At 41.9% G+C, this 18538-nt stretch overlaps 1 protein-coding gene and 1 long non-coding RNA gene across 3 annotated transcripts; one reads left to right on the plus strand and one right to left on the minus strand.

Annotated features, from left to right (window-relative positions):
* The first annotated feature begins 1025 nt into the window (after positions 1 to 1025).
* irf2b (interferon regulatory factor 2b) lies at positions 1026 to 14509 on the plus strand. Of its 2 annotated transcripts, none has more exons than XM_003451769.5 (9): positions 1026 to 1230; positions 4171 to 4263; positions 4351 to 4450; positions 5648 to 5824; positions 5957 to 6003; positions 8011 to 8134; positions 8530 to 8682; positions 9573 to 9610; positions 11464 to 14509. In XM_003451769.5, exons 2-9 carry the CDS (start codon positions 4177 to 4179, stop codon positions 11731 to 11733), a joined length of 996 nt encoding a protein of 331 aa, XP_003451817.1. In that variant the 5' UTR covers positions 1026 to 1230; positions 4171 to 4176; the 3' UTR covers positions 11734 to 14509. The 2 variants fall into 2 exon arrangements, with proteins under 2 accessions (XP_003451817.1, XP_005456431.1); XM_005456374.4 differs by lacking the exon at positions 1026 to 1230 and adding an exon at positions 1255 to 1366.
* On the minus strand, positions 14109 to 17895 carry LOC102076256 (uncharacterized). Its single transcript, XR_266725.4, has 3 exons — positions 17464 to 17895; positions 16913 to 17299; positions 14109 to 15365 (listed from the first exon to the last, which is right to left on the minus strand). It is a non-coding gene; the product is annotated as an uncharacterized LOC102076256 (long non-coding RNA).
* Positions 17896 to 18538: the final 643 nt, after the last annotated feature.

Genomic DNA, 18538 nt, shown 5'->3' on the forward strand with positions numbered 1-18538 from the left:
TGTGCTGAGTGAGTCACCGGCAGCACAAATGACACCAAATGTAACAATCATTAATGAATGGGGAATTTCAGTACGTGTGAGTGTGCCAGTGGAAGCCTTATCTTCAGAGTTTCCATTAAAAACAGACACATGTCATGCATACATGCATGCTGCTGTGTTGGGAATCTGTCGATCTGCTGCTAGCTTGCAGACATTTTCATGTGAAACTGCACAGCTCAGTTTCGATTCTCCTTTTTAAAGAATGAACGGAATCACTGCGTGCACTACTCTAAACTGCAGCTTGACTCTGGGACCCCACCGCCACAGCTACACACTTAGAGGAGAGACATTACAAAGGTGTCCTTTCCACACAACGGCAGGTGTGCTGCTGCCAACCCCTTAAACACACACACGGTTGTGAGAAGTTTCTAGTTTCGTTTCCAGTTGCAGCGGCGGAGAAAAAAGAGGAGATGTGGGGGCGACGGGGGGGAGAGAGACACAGAGGAAGTGAAAATGAAATTCAGCTCAAAGATCGTCTATGTCCTAAGAATAAACGTTCCGGGGGGGCGGTCATTTCCGCCGTGTGTCAACCTGCTTATACATTTAAACACGTATTTGCTACAGTTGGCTAGGACATTGATGTATTCAGGTACTAGTCACTGAGCTATGTATATATATCCCAGACGTGCAGACGTTTAATGTTGGTGTTTTGCAATGGCGTGGCAAGGTGAATGGTAAATACTAGAATTTAGACCAATTTTATTTTTAGGTGATTCTATCCTACGCTGTTCTGTATCAGAGCACGTGACTCCTGTGCAATCTGACGGATAATTATCCCAGAAAGTAAAGCTAAGCTACGAGCATTAGGCTAATCTTAAATGTCATGGTTGCCGCCAAAAAAACAAACAGATAACCCGCCCCCCCAAAAAGATAATAATAATAATAAAAAAAAAACACAACGGAGTGAGCCATCTTCGCTTCGACGTGTGCGAGCGCACGCGAGACTTCACGACGCTCGAGACCGACCCAAAGCGAGAGCACGAGAGCAGGAGGGGGATTTCCAGCTCTGGCCCCCACTTCCCGAAGCGGCCGTTGTTTTGCTTTCGGTCTGAATGCAGAAACAGAAATAAACGACGACCACACTTTCCCTTTTCCACTTAAAACCTCGAACACGTTAACCTGTCCGGCTTTGGCTGCTCTTCTTATTCCGACAGCGGGACTGTGGAGCCCGAGGCCGTCCAAACCTAACAGGTAACATCTTATTTCCGCATATTAACGTCGCTGCCTTGCGCTCCCCTGGCCACACTGACTTCCTACAGGGCGACATGACGGATCCCTAGCTCAAGTGAAAGTAGTTCTGCAGTTTGTCTCCGCGTTTCATGACTCGGTATGGGATTTATTTTCACTTTTGACTTCGTTGTTTTGGGTCAGCTCGGTGGCAGGCGGTAGACACACAGAGCGCGATAAACTTCTGACTTGCCCCCGCTGCTAAAGCAGACTCGACTCCAGAACAAACATGTTACTAACATTGGAAAGTCAGCGGTGATGTGGCTGTTTACCTGGAATTAGTTAATATTTGCTAGCATCCTCCCGCTATAACGTAGACTCTTTGAAGTGTACAGTGTTTATCTGTTTGTAACTGTGTGTATTTACCGTGTTATAATCTGAGTAGCAGCGGGACTGAGCCGTGAACAGTATTCAGGTCTTAGTGCGTGTCATTTACACTGAAAACACTACAAGTGTTATATTGTCTGAACTCCGTGACGGGTAACTTACCATGTTTAGCAGTATAAAAATAAATGTGCTATACACTGAAGAAATAATAATAGTAATACTATTAATAATTTAAAAAGTACTACTGATGTTATAATATTGAATGTTATATTCTTAAATGTACAGTTGGACTATATTTGAGTGTAGACACCGTTATGTACACAGTGTAAATACATATTTAAATTCTTCTTGATCCAATTTTTCCGCCATATCAGCAGCAAATGTTCCTCATTGTGCAATTAGTAAAAAGAACAGAAGAAAGCACACATATTGCCACGCACTGTGATGACATGTTGGTCAGAAATCAGTATAGTTTGCGTCAACGGTTTAACCGCATTCATTTAACCCTAAAGTCCCGCTGTGATGATTCCCTCTTCCACCAATTAAACATCTGCTTGTTGAAATGTATTCACACCATGTGCTGTTCTCTCAGAGGACTTAGATGTAGTCTGTCTCACTGAAAAACTGAGCGGAAACATTAAATAGTGCTGAGTTAAGTGAACTTGGCGAATGTGTTAAAATAGATCTGGGTCTTTTTTTTTTCTTCAATTGTCTTTCTGTTAGAAAATGTCTTCTGTCAGTGTCAGATACTCTGACATAAAACTGTAAGTTTTTACAGGTATATTTGTAGTTAAACTGCATGTCTGTGAATGACCAAAATATTAATATCCACAGATGTAATTTAAGAACAAAGAGATGCTCATATTTGTGAATGTGAGCGTGCTGCTTTTAACGTGTGAGGCAAGCTGCGGTCAGAACTTGGGTGATAAATGAGGATGAAGAGATGCCTGTGTCGTTTTTACTATTTATGAAATAATGAGCAGTCTTATCTGTGAATAAATAAATCATTTTCCTGTCTTGAGTCACTCGTGTGACTGTAAGTAACCTGTGTGAATGATTTCTAACTGATGCCGTGTGTCATGTAGTCTGTTGGGAACACCTGAGACTGTCGTCTCTCTTTGCAAGATCACCAAAAGTCTGCTTTTGAAGCGCACAGCACAGTTTGTTTGCACAGTGATCAGTGCAGCGCCCCCTGTTGCAACTGAGTTAAACAGCAGTGGCACATTTCATCATATGTAAACTTAATGTGCTTCATATATGAGATAAAAAACATTAAAAAAAAACTGTAGGATTACAGTGCCTTGAAGTAAACAAGTGTAAGCTTGCACGAACAAAAAGGTTTTGAGTCTGTTTTTGAATGCTTGCATAGGTGTAACTGATCTCAGGTCAGCAGTACCTGAAAGCACCCGCAGCATACTTGGATCTGCTTGTAGGAGCGTTTGCCCTGCACCTGATGGCAGTCTGACTGGGTTGTAAACAGTGAGCAAGTCAAAGATGCTTCAGGTGTGCAAACCACCGAGAGCTTTGTGCTGATCGGACTTTAAAGGTGAAATATCAGTTTGTGTTTGCTGAAGTCATTTGTGTTGAGATTTGGTGACACAAAGCTGCCTCTTATTGATATTTGCGGGGGTTGTTTAGTTTTCCTTTTCGAGCACCAGGGGCTGGGTTGAAGTGGGACGTGGGCCCTGTGTTTTGGCCATGTGTGCCATTTGTACTGCACTCCTTGTGTCTTTTTCAGCTTGTGTTTTCTGTAGTGATATTGTGAGCTTTCACTGAACAGACGCAGCTGAAAGGCTCAGCCTTGTTTGATATTTTGGATTTGATGCTGCGCTGTTTCACCTTGTTTAACCTGTTGGGGAAGCACTGCGCTGGCAGGGAGTGTCAGCCTGACTGGACTTTGATCACGTTTGTGTGCAGAGATCATCACCCTGCCCTTAAATCAAATGTAGCGGCATGGGTGGGCTAAAGTTTTCTGGGACGGTTATGAGCTCTGTTTGTTTTTTCCTGTTGTCCTCTTGTTCCATTGTTGTTTTATTTAAGGTGTCGTTCTCTGGAACAAACAGCGCGAGGCTGAGTGTAGAGCTACAAACATGAGCTGACATTTTTATTTATGAACCGTGTTTTATGGCTGCTGTTCTTTGCGCACACATTAAAGAGCCTGGCCAAGAGTCTTATCTTTACAAGCACACACAGATCTGATTCAACTGTGTTCCACACCTTACTCTGAAATGATGACTATGAATGGGGAAAAAACATCAGTGGGGGGCCTGCTATGCTCATTTCCAGCTCTACTTGAGTAGCTCTGGATGATTCATGGTTCAGAATCGTTCTTGTTTGTCGTTGGCTTGGTGCAGCCGCTCAGTTCATCCTGTGTGAAACAAGATGTTTTGGCTCTTGTTGGCACAGTGAGCACCACAGCAGATCACGTATTACAGCATTTCTATTTTTTTTTAAAGTTGCTACAATTTGCTATAATGTTTACAAAAAAACAAACAAAACCATCTTTGAATCCCAGTATCCGTACCAGTGCTCACACATTCATAATAACTGTACGTATCTGTGTGTGTGACTTCACAGACCGCAATGCCAGTAGAACGAATGAGGATGAGACCCTGGTTACAGGAACAAATCGAATCCTGTCAGATTCCAGGACTGAAATGGCTTAACAAAGTGAGTGTTGTTACACACACACACACACACACACACACACACACACTGTAACTTTAAGATGATGTAAACAATGTAAATTGTTTGCAGGAGAAGAGGATCTTCCAGATTCCTTGGATGCACGCTGCCCGTCATGGCTGGGACCTGGAGAAAGATGCTCCGCTCTTCATGAGATGGGCCATACACACGGGTATTGCACAGATTTAACTGCAGCCTCCGCTGCTGCTTCTCCTTTTTAGCGGTTCTCATTTTCATGCCTGCTACACACTGAAACACTTCTGTGATTAAGTTCAGAGAGTTTTGATTTATAAAATGCCTCCTTTTCATATCACTGGGAGTAGTGTTCCTCTTCGTTACTAACCTGAGTCAGTAACATTAAAAAAGGATCCAAGTTGAGCTTCACTTAAACAGAGAACAGTAGCATCAGGAAATTCTTGTTTGTTTACCGTCCCTAAAGTAATGAAGTCCTTTTGCATTTGTTTGACTCCATATTTTTTACCTGATGCAAACACCATGTGTGCTGGCTCTGTGCTGAACAGGTTGAGTATCTGCTCTCAGGTAACTTTGTTAGGAAGCACATAGTGTCTGTGTAAGGGTAATTCCCACTGCTTTGCTACAGCAGTAAATGAGAAAATATAATCTGTGCAATCTTTGCTAGAAGGATGTTCACACGTTCAGTCTGAGGGTGTGATTCATTTTCTCCTTGAAGACTGTAAGATGATGTCTCCCAGTCCCTTTTTACATTTCAGTTTGGTTGGTTTGTGAGAACATATGATGTAAAATGTCCAGCTTTTGCCCCTCGGTGGTAAACGACCCCTTTAAAATTCCCAGATCCAGATCAAGCATTAATCACTGCTAAGCTGCGTAAACCCTCACCTCGGAGTAATCCTGCTAACAAACAAAGCAAACCAGTCACATGACCTCCTTGGTGGATAATATTGGGGAAATTGTTACATTGTTTAAATATATCAGGCAAACTTTTCCATAGAGAGAAATGCTACTTTATTACAGATTGAGCTAAAAGCAGCTGCAGTCTTGTTGGTGGTGCCTGTACTTGATTGCAATACTTAATTTGACCAATAAATGGTCTAATTGTATCATATTAAATAAGTTTATGTAACAATACAAAGAAATATATGTTCCTTTTTTTTAACTTTCATTTGATTTGAAGTGAACATGTCAGATAATACAAGCTGCTGTAAAATTAAACAGCAAAAACTAACCAAGTAACTAACCAATAATGTAGAGTCAACAAGAATCTGTATGCATACTGGTAACACTGGTTAGCTCATAAATAATTGCCTCCATAGTGATGAAGCGCTTCTCTGAAATCCACCACAAAAAGACAAATTAGTGATTTTTTTCCTTCTTCTTGCATCTGAATCAGGTAAATACCAGCCAGGTGTAGACCGTCCTGATCCAAAGACATGGAAGGCTAATTTTCGCTGTGCCATGAACAGCCTGCCAGATATCGAGGAGGTAAAGGATAAAAGCATCAAAAAGGGAACGAATGCCTTCAGAGTTTATAAGATGCTCTCCTCCTCAGAGAGAAATGCCAAGAAAGGTGAGCGCTGCTGCTGTCGTCATAAATTCTTTCAGTTTTATCATTCTGTCGAAACTCAAATGTTTCCTCATTTTTGTTTGAGGTTACTGGAAACTCAGTTGAATGGTTTTTTTGTTTTGTTTTTTTTTCCAGGAAAGAAGAAGGCAGACAAGGAGAGGAAGTCCAAAGGAAATAAAGAGGTAGATAAACGTACAGGATGGCGATCACACCACTGCTAGAGTAGCATGTAGACGAATGAAAGAGCAAAGATAGAGATCCTGAAGCGGTGGTGGCGACCAGCAGCGTGTTGGAACAAACGTCATGTTTCTTTGAAATAACTAAGTGAATCCTAAACTTTAACCTGCAGCTGATAAGCAGCTTTTCCTCCTGGCTGGTTTGGTAACACATTTGGCATGACCGAAATGGTTTACTAAGAAGTGTTGTGAGCACTTTTTCCTGCCAAGGCAAAGAAAAACACTTCTGGAAATGACATGCAGCCTTTGAGCTGGCGACCTGCCATTTTATCTTACTTTGAACAATCAACTGTTGCTCAGTTCCACACATGACAGAGAAATTTACCAGGAAAAAAAGGTGTGGTTACCACACGCTCCACCGGAATTCTGTTCTGCCTGTCAGAAGTTGGACCGGTAACTGCTGCTTGTATCACACTGATGAACCGGCGGATCTTGAAGCTTTACTTGCAGAAAAACATTTTTAAAACTACGTTCAGGCATTTTTATCCTCACTTTCTGCAAGAACGAGCTTAGAAATAGGAGTCGAAAAAAATCAGAAATAGCAGAACATCACAGAGTTAAGCTGTTTACTTTGGAAAACAGGAAATTTGAATAGGAATAAAAAGGAAGCCGTGTACGTGTTTAATGTGCTGGTGTTGGTTAGCTTAGTATATTTTGGCAAAATGTGTGCTTCTATGGCAGAAATGATGCAGATCAGGCTGTATCAGAGTATGCTCTCTGTCAGCAAAGCTAGTTTCTAACAAAGCTGTTTATGAATCCCTTCATTTTTTTAAAAGTACACATCACTTTGCTGGTCCTGGCAGTTACAGTTTAATAAAGTTATCATATTTCAGGTACAACCTTTGGGATTTCTTATGCGTATGAACAGATCGCCTGTGATGTAGATGCCTCCTTTATGGAGTCAAACTCTGCAGACTAACTGCACTCAGCGTTGTGTTGCTTGTCTTTTTTCCCACCACAAATTATGTGCGTATAGGGTGTGAACTAGCATAAACAACCCTCTCCTGCACCCCATACTGGACTATCAGCATAATGACAACAAAGCCAACTTGTGCATGACAGAGCAGCCAGTACCACATACTCAGTGTGATGCAAGTTTGTATTTTGGATCAAGTTAGCTGATCAGATAAGCTTCTCCATTCAGTGTAATTTTGCCAGTGGCAATGCTGGGAAACCAAATGCTGCAACATGATGACATGATATGATTTTCCTGACTAGTTTCAGTAGATACAACTGGCTTTCTTTGGGATAACATTAGCATAACCACTAATGTGGACAAATTGTTTGCTAACTGTTGTGTGGAGCTTGTATTGACGTCTGTGGTCCTGTGTGAGGAGCTTGTCTGTTTAACTTGACTCCATTTCTAATCTCACTGTTAATGCTGGGAGCAGAGGCAAGGCACTCTGGGACTGTAGTGGAAAACCCATCAAGCATCTTTCAAACAGCAGTCGCTGTGAGATAGCTGAAAGTCAGGGAAGGACTTATTTTTCTGTTTAGACACGAGCAAAAAAAGCATTTAATGCTTAAAAATGTGCCTAGCATTAACTTTATATATAGTTTTTTTTAATCAGTTGTATTTCTTGGCGTGTTGTTTTTTCTTCTCTCCTGCATGGTGAGGTGTTTGGCATGTTGTCTTACCACTTATTTTGATATCTTTACTTTCGTCAGCTCTTTGTTATGGAAATAAAGTGCCTTTCTTTTTTTTCTTCCTCGCCTGTCCCGTTTGGTTCTTTTGCCATCAGAATTATTGTCTAAAGGCAAAGAAAGATGCCCAACGGATTTACTTTACCAAATGGACCATCCCAGCCTTGCCGTAATGGTCTATTTGATTCACCTTTACTTTTATTGTTTATGTTTATGGTTTAGGGGGGAAAAAAAAAAAAAGGAAATAAAGTGCCTTTTGACTTTGATCGTCCATCATTTAAAAATCGTTTCTTTTCCTTCTTGAAACAGAAGGTCACCTCTCCATCTCCAGACAACAGTCTTCTTGAAGCTGATGCCGGACCTATTGACTACACCAAACATGAAACAATCAAGAAGGAGTCAGTGGAGCTGACAGTGACAGACAGTGTCTCAGGTATCACACCACCATTTTTCTTTTTTCCATTACCTTTATCCCAGTTGTGTGTGTATGTGCTACCTGTTTGCTTTTGGCCTGTGCTTACAGCAGATGAGTCAGGGTGATTTTGTTTGCATGGCAGGTTTGTAACACAGTGGCAGTCCTGAGGGTGTTGCATCAGAAGAAGAAATACAAGAAGCGCGAACAGGCACATTATGCAATAACGAAACCCTCCCTTTCTCCACTCAGTATCATTTAACTTTTGAAAGTTTGACTGTCACACCAACCACAACTTTTCACTAACACAGGTGCTTGGAGAGGAGACATAGGTGTACTTTACTCACATATAAGGTCATTACAGATACAAATGATCATGAACCCACACGTCCTGACTCTTTTCTGTCCATCCTCAGTGATCCACAGTCAAGCTGAAGATCATGTGATCACCAGTGAGCAGCTGCCGTTTGTCTGTCAAACAATTGAGGTGACCACTGAGAATGAGGAGCAGACTGTTAGCTCCTCCCACCCGTACCCGCTGCAGATCTCACCTGTGTCTATGTGCGGCGGTAAGACAACACAATTGCACCTCGCCACATTTTTGTTACGAGGAGAACCATAAATAGGTTAGTTAGAGAGGAGCAGGCTCGTAGGAGTGCCCGCTGTGTAGTTATTCAAAGGAGCTTTGACCACATAGTAACCTTTTTTTAGAGCAGCGCTGACGAACGCAGACACAGAGCATGCTCCGTAGAGTGAAGAGTGGTGGGATTATCTTGCTGTCAAGATCAGATCAGTTGTTTGTTGTTGTTGTTTTTGCTCTCTTTAAATGACACTACAGCCATCAACTTGTGAAATATCGAAACTGTGACCTGATGAACTGCTGATACCAGTCGGCGCATTGTCTTAGGTTTAAACATCCACCAGCATCTTTTCTACGCCCTACCTGTAGAGAACTAACAACTCAGCCAGCTTTAGAGAGGAGGAAAACCTGCTCCTGTTAAACAGATCTCTAACTGTGATTATTATTTGTGAGGCTGTGAGGTTATTGGTACTTGAGCCTCACTGATTTGCCATTACTCATTTCATCACCACCCTGACATCTGAATCTTTTCTGCGTATGTGTAGCTATCGGTTTTTCTTCCCCCAGTCAGTCGTTCAGTCAGAGCTGCCTCTTTCAGTTTGTAGTGCACTAGCAGAGTCTTCATCTTCCTTTTTCTGCTTCTTATTTCTTTTCTCGTGTTTCTTAAATTGCACCATTGCTTTATGAGTCAGGTTGCAAATGGACGTCATTCATGTATCCCTTGTTTTCTTTAGAACAGTACTGGCGGATGTAGTCAGTTTGGTTTTCTGCTGTAAATCATGGTTTTAACTGAACGTAATTTTTCTGCATGTTTTTCCCCCCTTTGTGTGTGACCTAAGAAGGAGTAATAGTTCTGTGCATGTGTCTCTTTTTGAACAGGCAGCGACACAGAAAGCGATACAGAAAACATCAAAGAGGTTAGTATCTGATTATACGCACAGGGGAGAGAGTAATAACTGAATCATTAACCGGTCTGATTTTCAGATAAACAGGTTTTTACCTGTTTCAACCGTACGGCTTGAACAAGGCGTGTGATTGTGTGTGTGCACGTGTGGCTACTTCTCTGAGCACCGCTTTGAGTTTAAAGCTCCAGGTGAAGTTTGCCTACCAGACCACAAGAGTCCTGTTATGTGTGTGTGTGTGTGTGTGTGTGTGTGTGTGTAATGTTCCTGTAATGTTAAGTGAGAGTGAGAAAAGGGAGGGTCTTGTCAGGAACTGCTGCTTTCAAATATTAACAGTTTGATATGAAGCTGTCCTTTGTAGTCTAATCCACACACACACACACACACACTGCAAACCACACAAATACCTACATGTGTGTTTTGGCTCACAGTATTTGGAACCTTTTTTATATAAAGTCAGACAGTTAAAGAATAAAACAGAACAAAAAGCAATAAAGAATGATAAAAAAACAACAGTAAAAGATTAATAACATAAACAAAACCAGCAGATTTCTGTCACAAGACTTTAGATTTATTTTCTAATCTTGGGAAACAAATTTATGCTCCTGTGAGAACCAAACACATCATTCATAACAGCCATTTATCATAAACTCACCTGTCTGCAGGCATGTACGTGACAGCCACACAGTCTATATGTCTTACTTGTCATGTGCATGCGTAATCATACACACACACTCCCAGACAGGTCACATTTTCAGTGGTTCCATGTTTAACCTTTGTAGCAATAAATACAGCAGGAAGTGTCGGTGGTTAGCACTGTCACCTCACAACAATGAGTCTCGTGGTTCAAATCCCAACTCGGGCCTTTCTGTGGGGTTCCAGCAGGTATTCCGGCTTGTTCCCACAGCCCAAAAACATGCATGTCAGGTTAACTGCTGATTGTAATTTATGGGAGGCACAGCAAATGCATTCAATAGAGTGCTGTATGATAAATGGTACTCTACTTGAGCCCGCTTTCTATGTCTAAGTGCTTTCTGTCAAACATTCACACTCATAAGAACGCATCAGAGAGCAACTTGGGTCCAGTATCTCACCCAAGGATACTCTGGCATGCAGGCTGGAGGGACCAAACCACCAACCTCCCAGCTGTTAGATCACCTGCTCTACCTCCTGAGCTACAGCAGCCCCAATATTATATGAATGTGTGGCTTGTAAAGCAGGCTAAGGAGCTTGGAAGGAAAAGCGTCTGGACTTCTTTAAGTGGGTCCAATGTTGTAGAGTCCCAGATTTAAGCCCTATGGGAGTGTCCCCCCAAGAGGGACATGGACCCCCTATTGATCCTCTACCTAATCACATGAGCCAAGGTGTGAAAACGGGTGTAGGTCACAATCAGCCAGGGTTTCAGGTGAACCCGCTGTGAAACCTAGCCACACCCTATCATGTGATTTCCTTTTTGGCTTGTGTGATTAGGGTAGAGGATCATTAAGGGGTCCATGTCCCTCTTGGGGGGACACTCCCACAGGACTTAAATCTGGGACTCTCCACCATTTGACCTTTCAACTGAAGAAGCTTCTTGGATGAGAGGTGAAAAGTCTTCAAGCAACTTAAAGAAGTCCAGACGCTTTTCTTTCCAAGCTCCTTCGACTACGATGACCTGGGTGACTGAGAACCTTCACAGATAAACTTGTAATATGGAGCGTTGTAGGTGTTTGCCTTTTACATTATTTCTTAAATCTCCAAACTGCGATTAGTGGCCTTCTGGAAACAACAAAACTGTAAAAAGAAACCCACTTCTCAGTGATCACTTTGTGCTCATTTTTGCATAATATCGTTGTATTGCTATGTCACCTTCTTCTTTTGTCTTCCAGGGTATCGGTGCTGCCTGGAGGCGGGACTACAGCACATCAGTTCTCAGGATTCCCCCGTGTTCTCTTCCTGGCATGGCCACGTTCGTCAGTACAACCAAACCCAACTTCAAGGTGACGAGCACACGAGACCCTTCCCCGCTCATCAGCTACCACACCGATGGCTGGACGCCGACCTACAACCAGAACTCTCTCGTGTCCACGCCAGGCACTCACACACATGAAGTGCGCGCAAGTGTCATTATGAAAACCTCTGACATCACTTCCTCTTGACCGAACACGTGGGAGTAGCATCACTGCCTCCAGTCCATATGAAAGACAGAAAATGTTTGTTTTCTCCATCAGAGCCAGGTGGGGCCTAAAAAGGGACAAACCTCCAAAAATTAGATTTTTCCTAATATCTGTCTGGGCCAACATTTTCTCTGTTTTCCTTTCCTTTCATTTGAGGAAATCATTGACTTGTGCACAAAGTGATGAGCACTTAAGGTCACTTTCTACTTCCTGCACGTCTTCCTGATGTAAAAGGTTAACTTCCATGTGTGGAGGACTTGCAGACCTATGTGCAGTATCAAATTTAGGAGCAAGTGCACCGTAGCATACCACTGCAAAACACCATGTGCTCAGCCATGGACACTATGTGTCGCTGGTTGATCGTTTTCCCTGCTGCTTTGTGGTAACACTTGAGTAAACGCCAGTGAAGGAATTTCACTACTTTTACCTTTGAAAGCAAAATTAGCTTCTACTTCTCAGAAGTTCTTCAAGATTTTATTGTGTATATGAATAGGTTTGTTCTTTGTTTAAAGTCCGTTAACTCCAAGAGAGTGGAGCTCCTGTTTGAGGGCAGGATGCCTGCCAAGCACCAAGCAAAAAGCAAAAAAAGTAAATAAATAAATAAAAATTAAAAAAGCTAAAATATGTAGCCAAATGGGCGCCATGCCCAAGTAAAGTCTTTATGTTTGCATCATCTTACTCATGCACTGTGTTGTGATTTTAAGATGTGCACAGCTTCCAGTCAGCAGTCATTTCCTTATCTTACACAGTGTGAGCTCAAGTGTTGCCATGAAAAGCTCTGCCGGGGACACATGGTTAAACCACTTGTGTTCATAAGCAGTGACTCGAAAATTCTTCTGTTTTTGGTGAAGCAGGCGTCAAAGGAATCACAGGCCTGTTTTATCTGTGTAGAGGACGACAATCATGGTGAGGCCCTACAGGCGTGTGTCTGTCTGTCTGTCTGTCTGTCTATCTGTCGACCTCAGGACAAAGTACTCACCAACACACACACACACACACACACACACACACACAGACCTTTCCCTACTGGTATTAATAATGTAAATAGCTGATTCTTGTGTATGCCTGCACGTTGCTTCAGCACCTTACAGACAGCACTGGTGTGTATGTGTGTGTTGGGGTGTGGGTGTGAGTGTGTGTGTGTGTGTGTGTGTGTGTGAGGGTGTGGGGGTGGGATAGCTGTTATTGATTGCGTGTGCCTTTTGATAGCGTAGCTGGATTCAAACTATGTGTGCTTTAGCCTGCTGCTGACACATGCAGGGAGGCAGGTAGCACTGCCGTAGGAAGCATGGAGGGATGAGGAAGTGGTCGGCACTGCAAAGGTTTAAATTCCTTGTGTTGGAGGAGTTTCTTAAAGCAGACCTGTTAAGTACAAATCATAGGAAGATTGCCCTGATGTGGTCATCTTAGAGCACCCACCCACCAACGATCCAGGCTTTTGCTTACATGCAGCCAATCAGAAGAAAGAGCATAAACTGAGGGGCTGCACCAAGAGAAAAGAGTATTTTAATCTATGAATTAAACTATGAAACATGCCAAGTTACTCATAGAGTCCAAGAATAAAAACATGGAGCTGAACATGAGCCTAATAAGCCGAGTGAATTACCTCCTCAGCATTCCAGTGCACAGCGCCGTCCTGTTTTCCTGTGATGCCCAACACTAGCCTGAGTGCGTTAACAGTAGTCTGCGCATCCTACTCCCCACATCTGTAACACAATGACTCCAAGCTGCTGGAATGCAAAAAGCTGACAGAAGGATGAACTGCAATCCCAGCTGTTTATATCAAGTCCCGTGGAGAATCACCAGCCCCTGACTCACAGGCTGCAGGGAGTTTGTTTTCAGTGTGCAAGATGTGTTGGCAGCTAGCAGGCTAAAGCACAGCTCAGCAGAGCTCAAGTAGGAAAACAGTAGGGAAAGTAGGATTCTTGTAATGCTTTTTTTATTTTCTAAACCAAACTCCTGGAGAATTTTAACACTGGACGCACGTTAACGATCGTGGTGAATTTATTTATGGTTCTCGCTGAATCGCAGAGCTCTGGGCTTCCTCGATAGCAAATCTTTGATGTGCCTTTATTGCCGGAGCGCCACAAACTCACAGTGACAGATTGCTTCAGATTTCTGTTGTTATACTTCCTGATAGTTCTCTGTGTAACAGTCTTCAGTTCAAGGGTGACATTTAAAGCCTTTTATTACTACTTATCACACACTTTTTTTTCCTACAGCCATAACAAACACGTCTTTTTGTTTTGAACCTTGTGGGTTTTTTAAATTTTAATTTTCAGCCATTTGGTTACACCCTTCAAAGGCGGAATAAAGATGCATAGCAGTCACGATGAATTGTTTGAGACATGTGAATGTGCCATATTAACTGGACTGCTGTTTTTATAGTGATCTTTCCATTCTCTAGCTCCAGTTTGTCTTCTGGTCTGACATCACTTCCCTTTTCTGTATTGCCTTAACAAAAAAACAAAACAAAAACAACAACCTGACCAGGTTTAAGTACCCAAAGTGCACTTTTCTGTCACGTTTATTTCTGCTCTCGCAATGTCATTACAACCAAAATGTCAGCTGTGAGTGTTGGCATGGTATTGTGCGTTTTACTCATCTTTTCGTTTGTTTATTTTTATGCTTTCATGTGATTCAGAGCCACTGATAACTCGGAGCAGAGGTGTGTCTTATTCTTTTGCACTTAGCTTATTACCATAAAGGGCAACAGTCAGTTCAAACGAGACAAAGAAAGGAAAAAAAAAAAAAAAAACAACCCCAGATCATTGTTCTGCTTCTTGCAATGCAGCCAAGAGGCTTTTACCACAACCTGTCACCACTGTTTCTTCTCTGTACATTACGACTTCATGTGAATCACCATGTAAATCTGAATAAAGACTTTTTTTGTATTTATATAGGCTGTTTGGCCTCATTCATGACTTGTGAAAGAAATTTAAACTGGTGAAAGTTTATCACAGAGCTCAGAGTCCAGTTTTTACAGCTTCCCAGACACAGGCCCTGTAAATATTTAATGCTGTTAAGATAAGAGCGTCCAGTAAAAACAAAGTCCTCTGAAAGTGAGGACTTTCCTCAGTGACTGAAAAAAAGGCAGAGCCAAAGTTGGCTCCGAGCGCAGCTTCTGAGATAAGAAAGCTTTGCTGCTGACTTGTGCAAGTAAGGACATGCAATGACTGCATGCGAGTAACAGGCAGAGTGTGTGTTCTGAGTGGAAAATACTCTGTGTGTTTGTGGTTTAGACTTTTTTGTCAGAGCAGCAGATGTTTGCTTTGTTTTACACACACAGCTCATTCAGTTGAACCAGAGCACTAACTGCCCTTTCAGTTTCAGTTGCAGTTCTCAGTTCTCTTTTTACTTCCTGTTTGTTTCCGAGACCTCGCTTCATGGCCGGCCAGTCACCCTGACAACTGCTAACCGCATTCCTTTATAGTAAACAGGCCTTTAGTGTTGTGTGTCCACAGGCCTTCTTTCACCAGCTGCTCCTATCTGCACAGCTCCTCTGACGCTCTTGCTTTTCTTCAGAAGCAGCAACAGAAGGAATTCACTTCAGCTGTGCAGTAGTTCACTCTTCACACGTATCCTTTGCTCTCAGCAAAACCAGATTAGATTCCCTTTAAGGAAGAGAAGCAAAATATTAACCGAAAGCAAATAAAATCAAAAGTCATGAAAACTGTAAACTAAATGTTTGTGCCGCGCCATGATAGGAAGGAAAACACAGCACTGTGGTTACACACTGATGCCATCTGCTGTTCAAAGGCAGAACTGCAGCCTTATTTCTCTTCCACAAAGGCTTTAACCAACATGTTTTTACACAGGGACCACAGCATTCAGTAAAAACCTCTACAGTACTGTGCAAAAATCTTGAACCTACCTCAACATTTGCAAAGTTTTTCTGAAAAGCGACATTTAAATAGGCTTATGGGCCTTTATCTGCTGAAATACTTTCACATGAACTGGATCAAACCAGGCTCAAAATTCTCTCATTTCCTTTTGTTTCTTTATTGGGACATTAGATCAAAGGTTTCTACTGATGGGCTTTTTTAAATCACACAGCCACAGATTTACATAAATACTGTGAACAGTCTGAAAAGTCAGTTTTCTTCCATCCTGTAGATAACATATAAACACACCCTCAGTAAAACCCTCTACAATATAGACAGGAAACAAACTGGGGCCTTTATTCACACAGCTCTCACAGAGAGCTCGTGGAACAGCCTAAAAATATTAGCATGGAGTTTTAGGAAAACTCTCCCAGCAGCTCAAAGCAAGAAAAACTATAACTGTTAACTCAGTGCAGAGGTGTAGTGGACTCTGCTGCTATATGACACATTCTTTAAAAATGTGAGTGGTTGGTGTTCAAGTTTTGATTTGTCTGTACCAGGATTTAGCTGAAACATTCAGGAGACATTCTCAGAAACCGCGAAAATTCATGGAATTTTCTCAGTACTGGGAAGTTTTGTGAATACAGGCCAAAACAAAAAATGTCTTCTGTTTCTAAGAACTAGTGAGGTGGAGACGCTAACAGGAGTATGATGGGGAAAAACGCCTTAAGAAAACGGCCTTTAAAGATACAGAAAGAATGAGAATTTAGAACAAATGTAAAAGTAAAAAATCTGCAAACATGACATTTACAGTAAGAATAGTAAGAGGAGCTGTTTCACAATCGCAACAAAATTCATCAAAATTATGAAATGCTTTTTGTCGTAATATAGTTGTATACATTATATTTAACGTATGCTAATTAATGATAAGAGCATGTTTTTGATGTTGCAGCTGGTAAACTGGTTCACTTTAAGTACGAGGCATCATAATATGTTAAGATTAGCTGTTAAGAACTTGATGTTTGTTATGTTAATCAATCAGAAGCTACAGAAGCAGACTAAAGGATGGAAAGGACAGACCTGATTAAATATTCAAATATAGACTTTGAACAGGCTCCAGCTTAGAGAAGCAGCAGCCACAGCAGCCGTTTGGACTTTTTTTCCCCTTTTTTAAAAGTTTGAATGTACTTTACTGTGGAAAACACGGGCTGTTTCTACTGTTGCTCTGAATCTAACAACACTGAAAACCGAGACCTGTTTGGGATGCTGTGACAAAATTTAGAGGCTAATTTTTCTCCCTGATGACACCTTCCAGTGAGTTTCTCGTTGGCTGTTACCTGCTCTTTCAGCCTCCTCTCACAGTCCGCTAAGCTCTTCCTGAGTTGCTTCCTTGCTCTCTCACAGCTTTCGAGCTCAGATGTGAGTACTTCCACCCTGACTTCGGAGGACTGCGACCCCAGTTCTCGTTCCTGAAGTTTGGCCCAAAGATCAGAAACAGGGAGGTCCTGCTTGTCGGCTTTCAGTCGTGGATGATTTTTCACTTTGCAATGCTTCCACCACAGCTGCCCTGGCTGCTGTTTCCATTTCCAAGGCCTCCTCCAGTGCAGAGTTTGACGATTTCGCCTTCTTGAACGCTTCCTGGAGTAAAGCCGTCTCTCGTCTTCTTCTCCATCAAACATTCCAGGTGTGGAGGTGAGAATAGAGATGGGCTTTGCACTTTCTCTCTGCAGATATTAAATAAATCAAGTTCATGTAAATATCAACAACATTTTATGTTTCAAATGTAAATAGCTGGTGAAAAATATGACAAACATTTGTAACATGATTGGAAATCCTAACATCCATTTCCATGTCTGCAGGAAAATTCTTTAAAAAAAAAATCTCTTACATTCTCCTCTGCTTACATTTGGGATTTTCCTCTCCTCTAATATGACAGAATCCAGTCAGTGAGATGATGTAAGAGAAAAAAGGTCTCCAAAAACAGTGGTCTCTTTTCCTCTGCGTCTCAGTTTCTTTGTTTTTGTTTTTCACACTTTACACATCGACCTATTACCAAGTTCTATGTGGCGGGTGTGGTTTGTGGCTCAGCAGCAGGGCAGAGGTGGTGTCCTGTTTGAAGCCAGGACCTGACAGCAGAGACGGGTGTACTGAACTGCAGAGAGGAAGCTGTAAAGCCGCCTAACCAGAGTCGCTAAAAACAGTATAAACAAACATTCAAGTGTGTGCAAAGCCGTGTGCCGTTGGTCCTTTACGTCACATTCTGAATTGGCCAATAACTTAAAAAAACCAAAACGGTCATAAAACTGCCGCAAAACTGTTTTTTATTAATCTGAATCTTTTTAACCTTTGAACATATTTCAAATCATTCAGACATCAGGTTTAGATCAGCTCGACCTTCCCATCTCATTTCTTTCTGCACTAGCTGACGTACCAGCATTGTTGCTATAGTGACAGTCCTAAATCGCTCAGCTGCTGTTGGACAGATTATAACATCACCCTTTTGAACTTATAAAGTGTCCTATTAGGTTATTTAACAAAGCTCGTTTTCCTTTCATCACAGTGAACCCACATACGTCCCAGAACTCTTTTTCTCCAATTGATCTTTCTGAGTTAACTTCAATAATTACTTCCTCCAAACCATCAACGTGTCTTTTAGACCCCATTCCTACAAAACTGCTCAAAGAAGTCCTGCCATTAATTAATGCTTCAATCTTAAATATGATCAACCTATCTCTAATAATCGGCTATGTACCACAGGCCTTCAAGCTGGCTGTAGTTAAACCTTTACTTAAAAAGCCATCTCTAGACCCAGCTGTCTTAGCTAATTATAGGCCAATCTCCAACCTTCCTTTCATATCAAACATCCTTGAAAGAGTAGTTGTCAAACAGCTAACAGATCATCTGCAGAGGAATGGCTTATTTGAAGAGTTTCAGTCAGGTTTCAGAGCTCATCACAGTACAGA

Source organism: Oreochromis niloticus, linkage group LG2, assembly GCF_001858045.2.
Source record: "Oreochromis niloticus isolate F11D_XX linkage group LG2, O_niloticus_UMD_NMBU, whole genome shotgun sequence".
Lineage (NCBI taxonomy): Eukaryota > Metazoa > Chordata > Actinopteri > Cichliformes > Cichlidae > Oreochromis > Oreochromis niloticus.

Excerpts from the sequence above, each read along its gene's own strand:
- irf2b (XM_003451769.5), top strand. The coding sequence starts at position 4,177 with ATGCCAGTAGAACGAATGAGGATGAGACCCTGGTTACAGGAACAAATC. Across the intron at positions 4,264-4,350 it reads GACTGAAATGGCTTAACAAA|GAGAAGAGGATCTTCCAGAT; the intron begins GTGAGTGTTGTT and ends AATTGTTTGCAG. Across the intron at positions 8,683-9,572 it reads ACCTGTGTCTATGTGCGGCG|GCAGCGACACAGAAAGCGAT; the intron begins GTAAGACAACAC and ends CTTTTTGAACAG.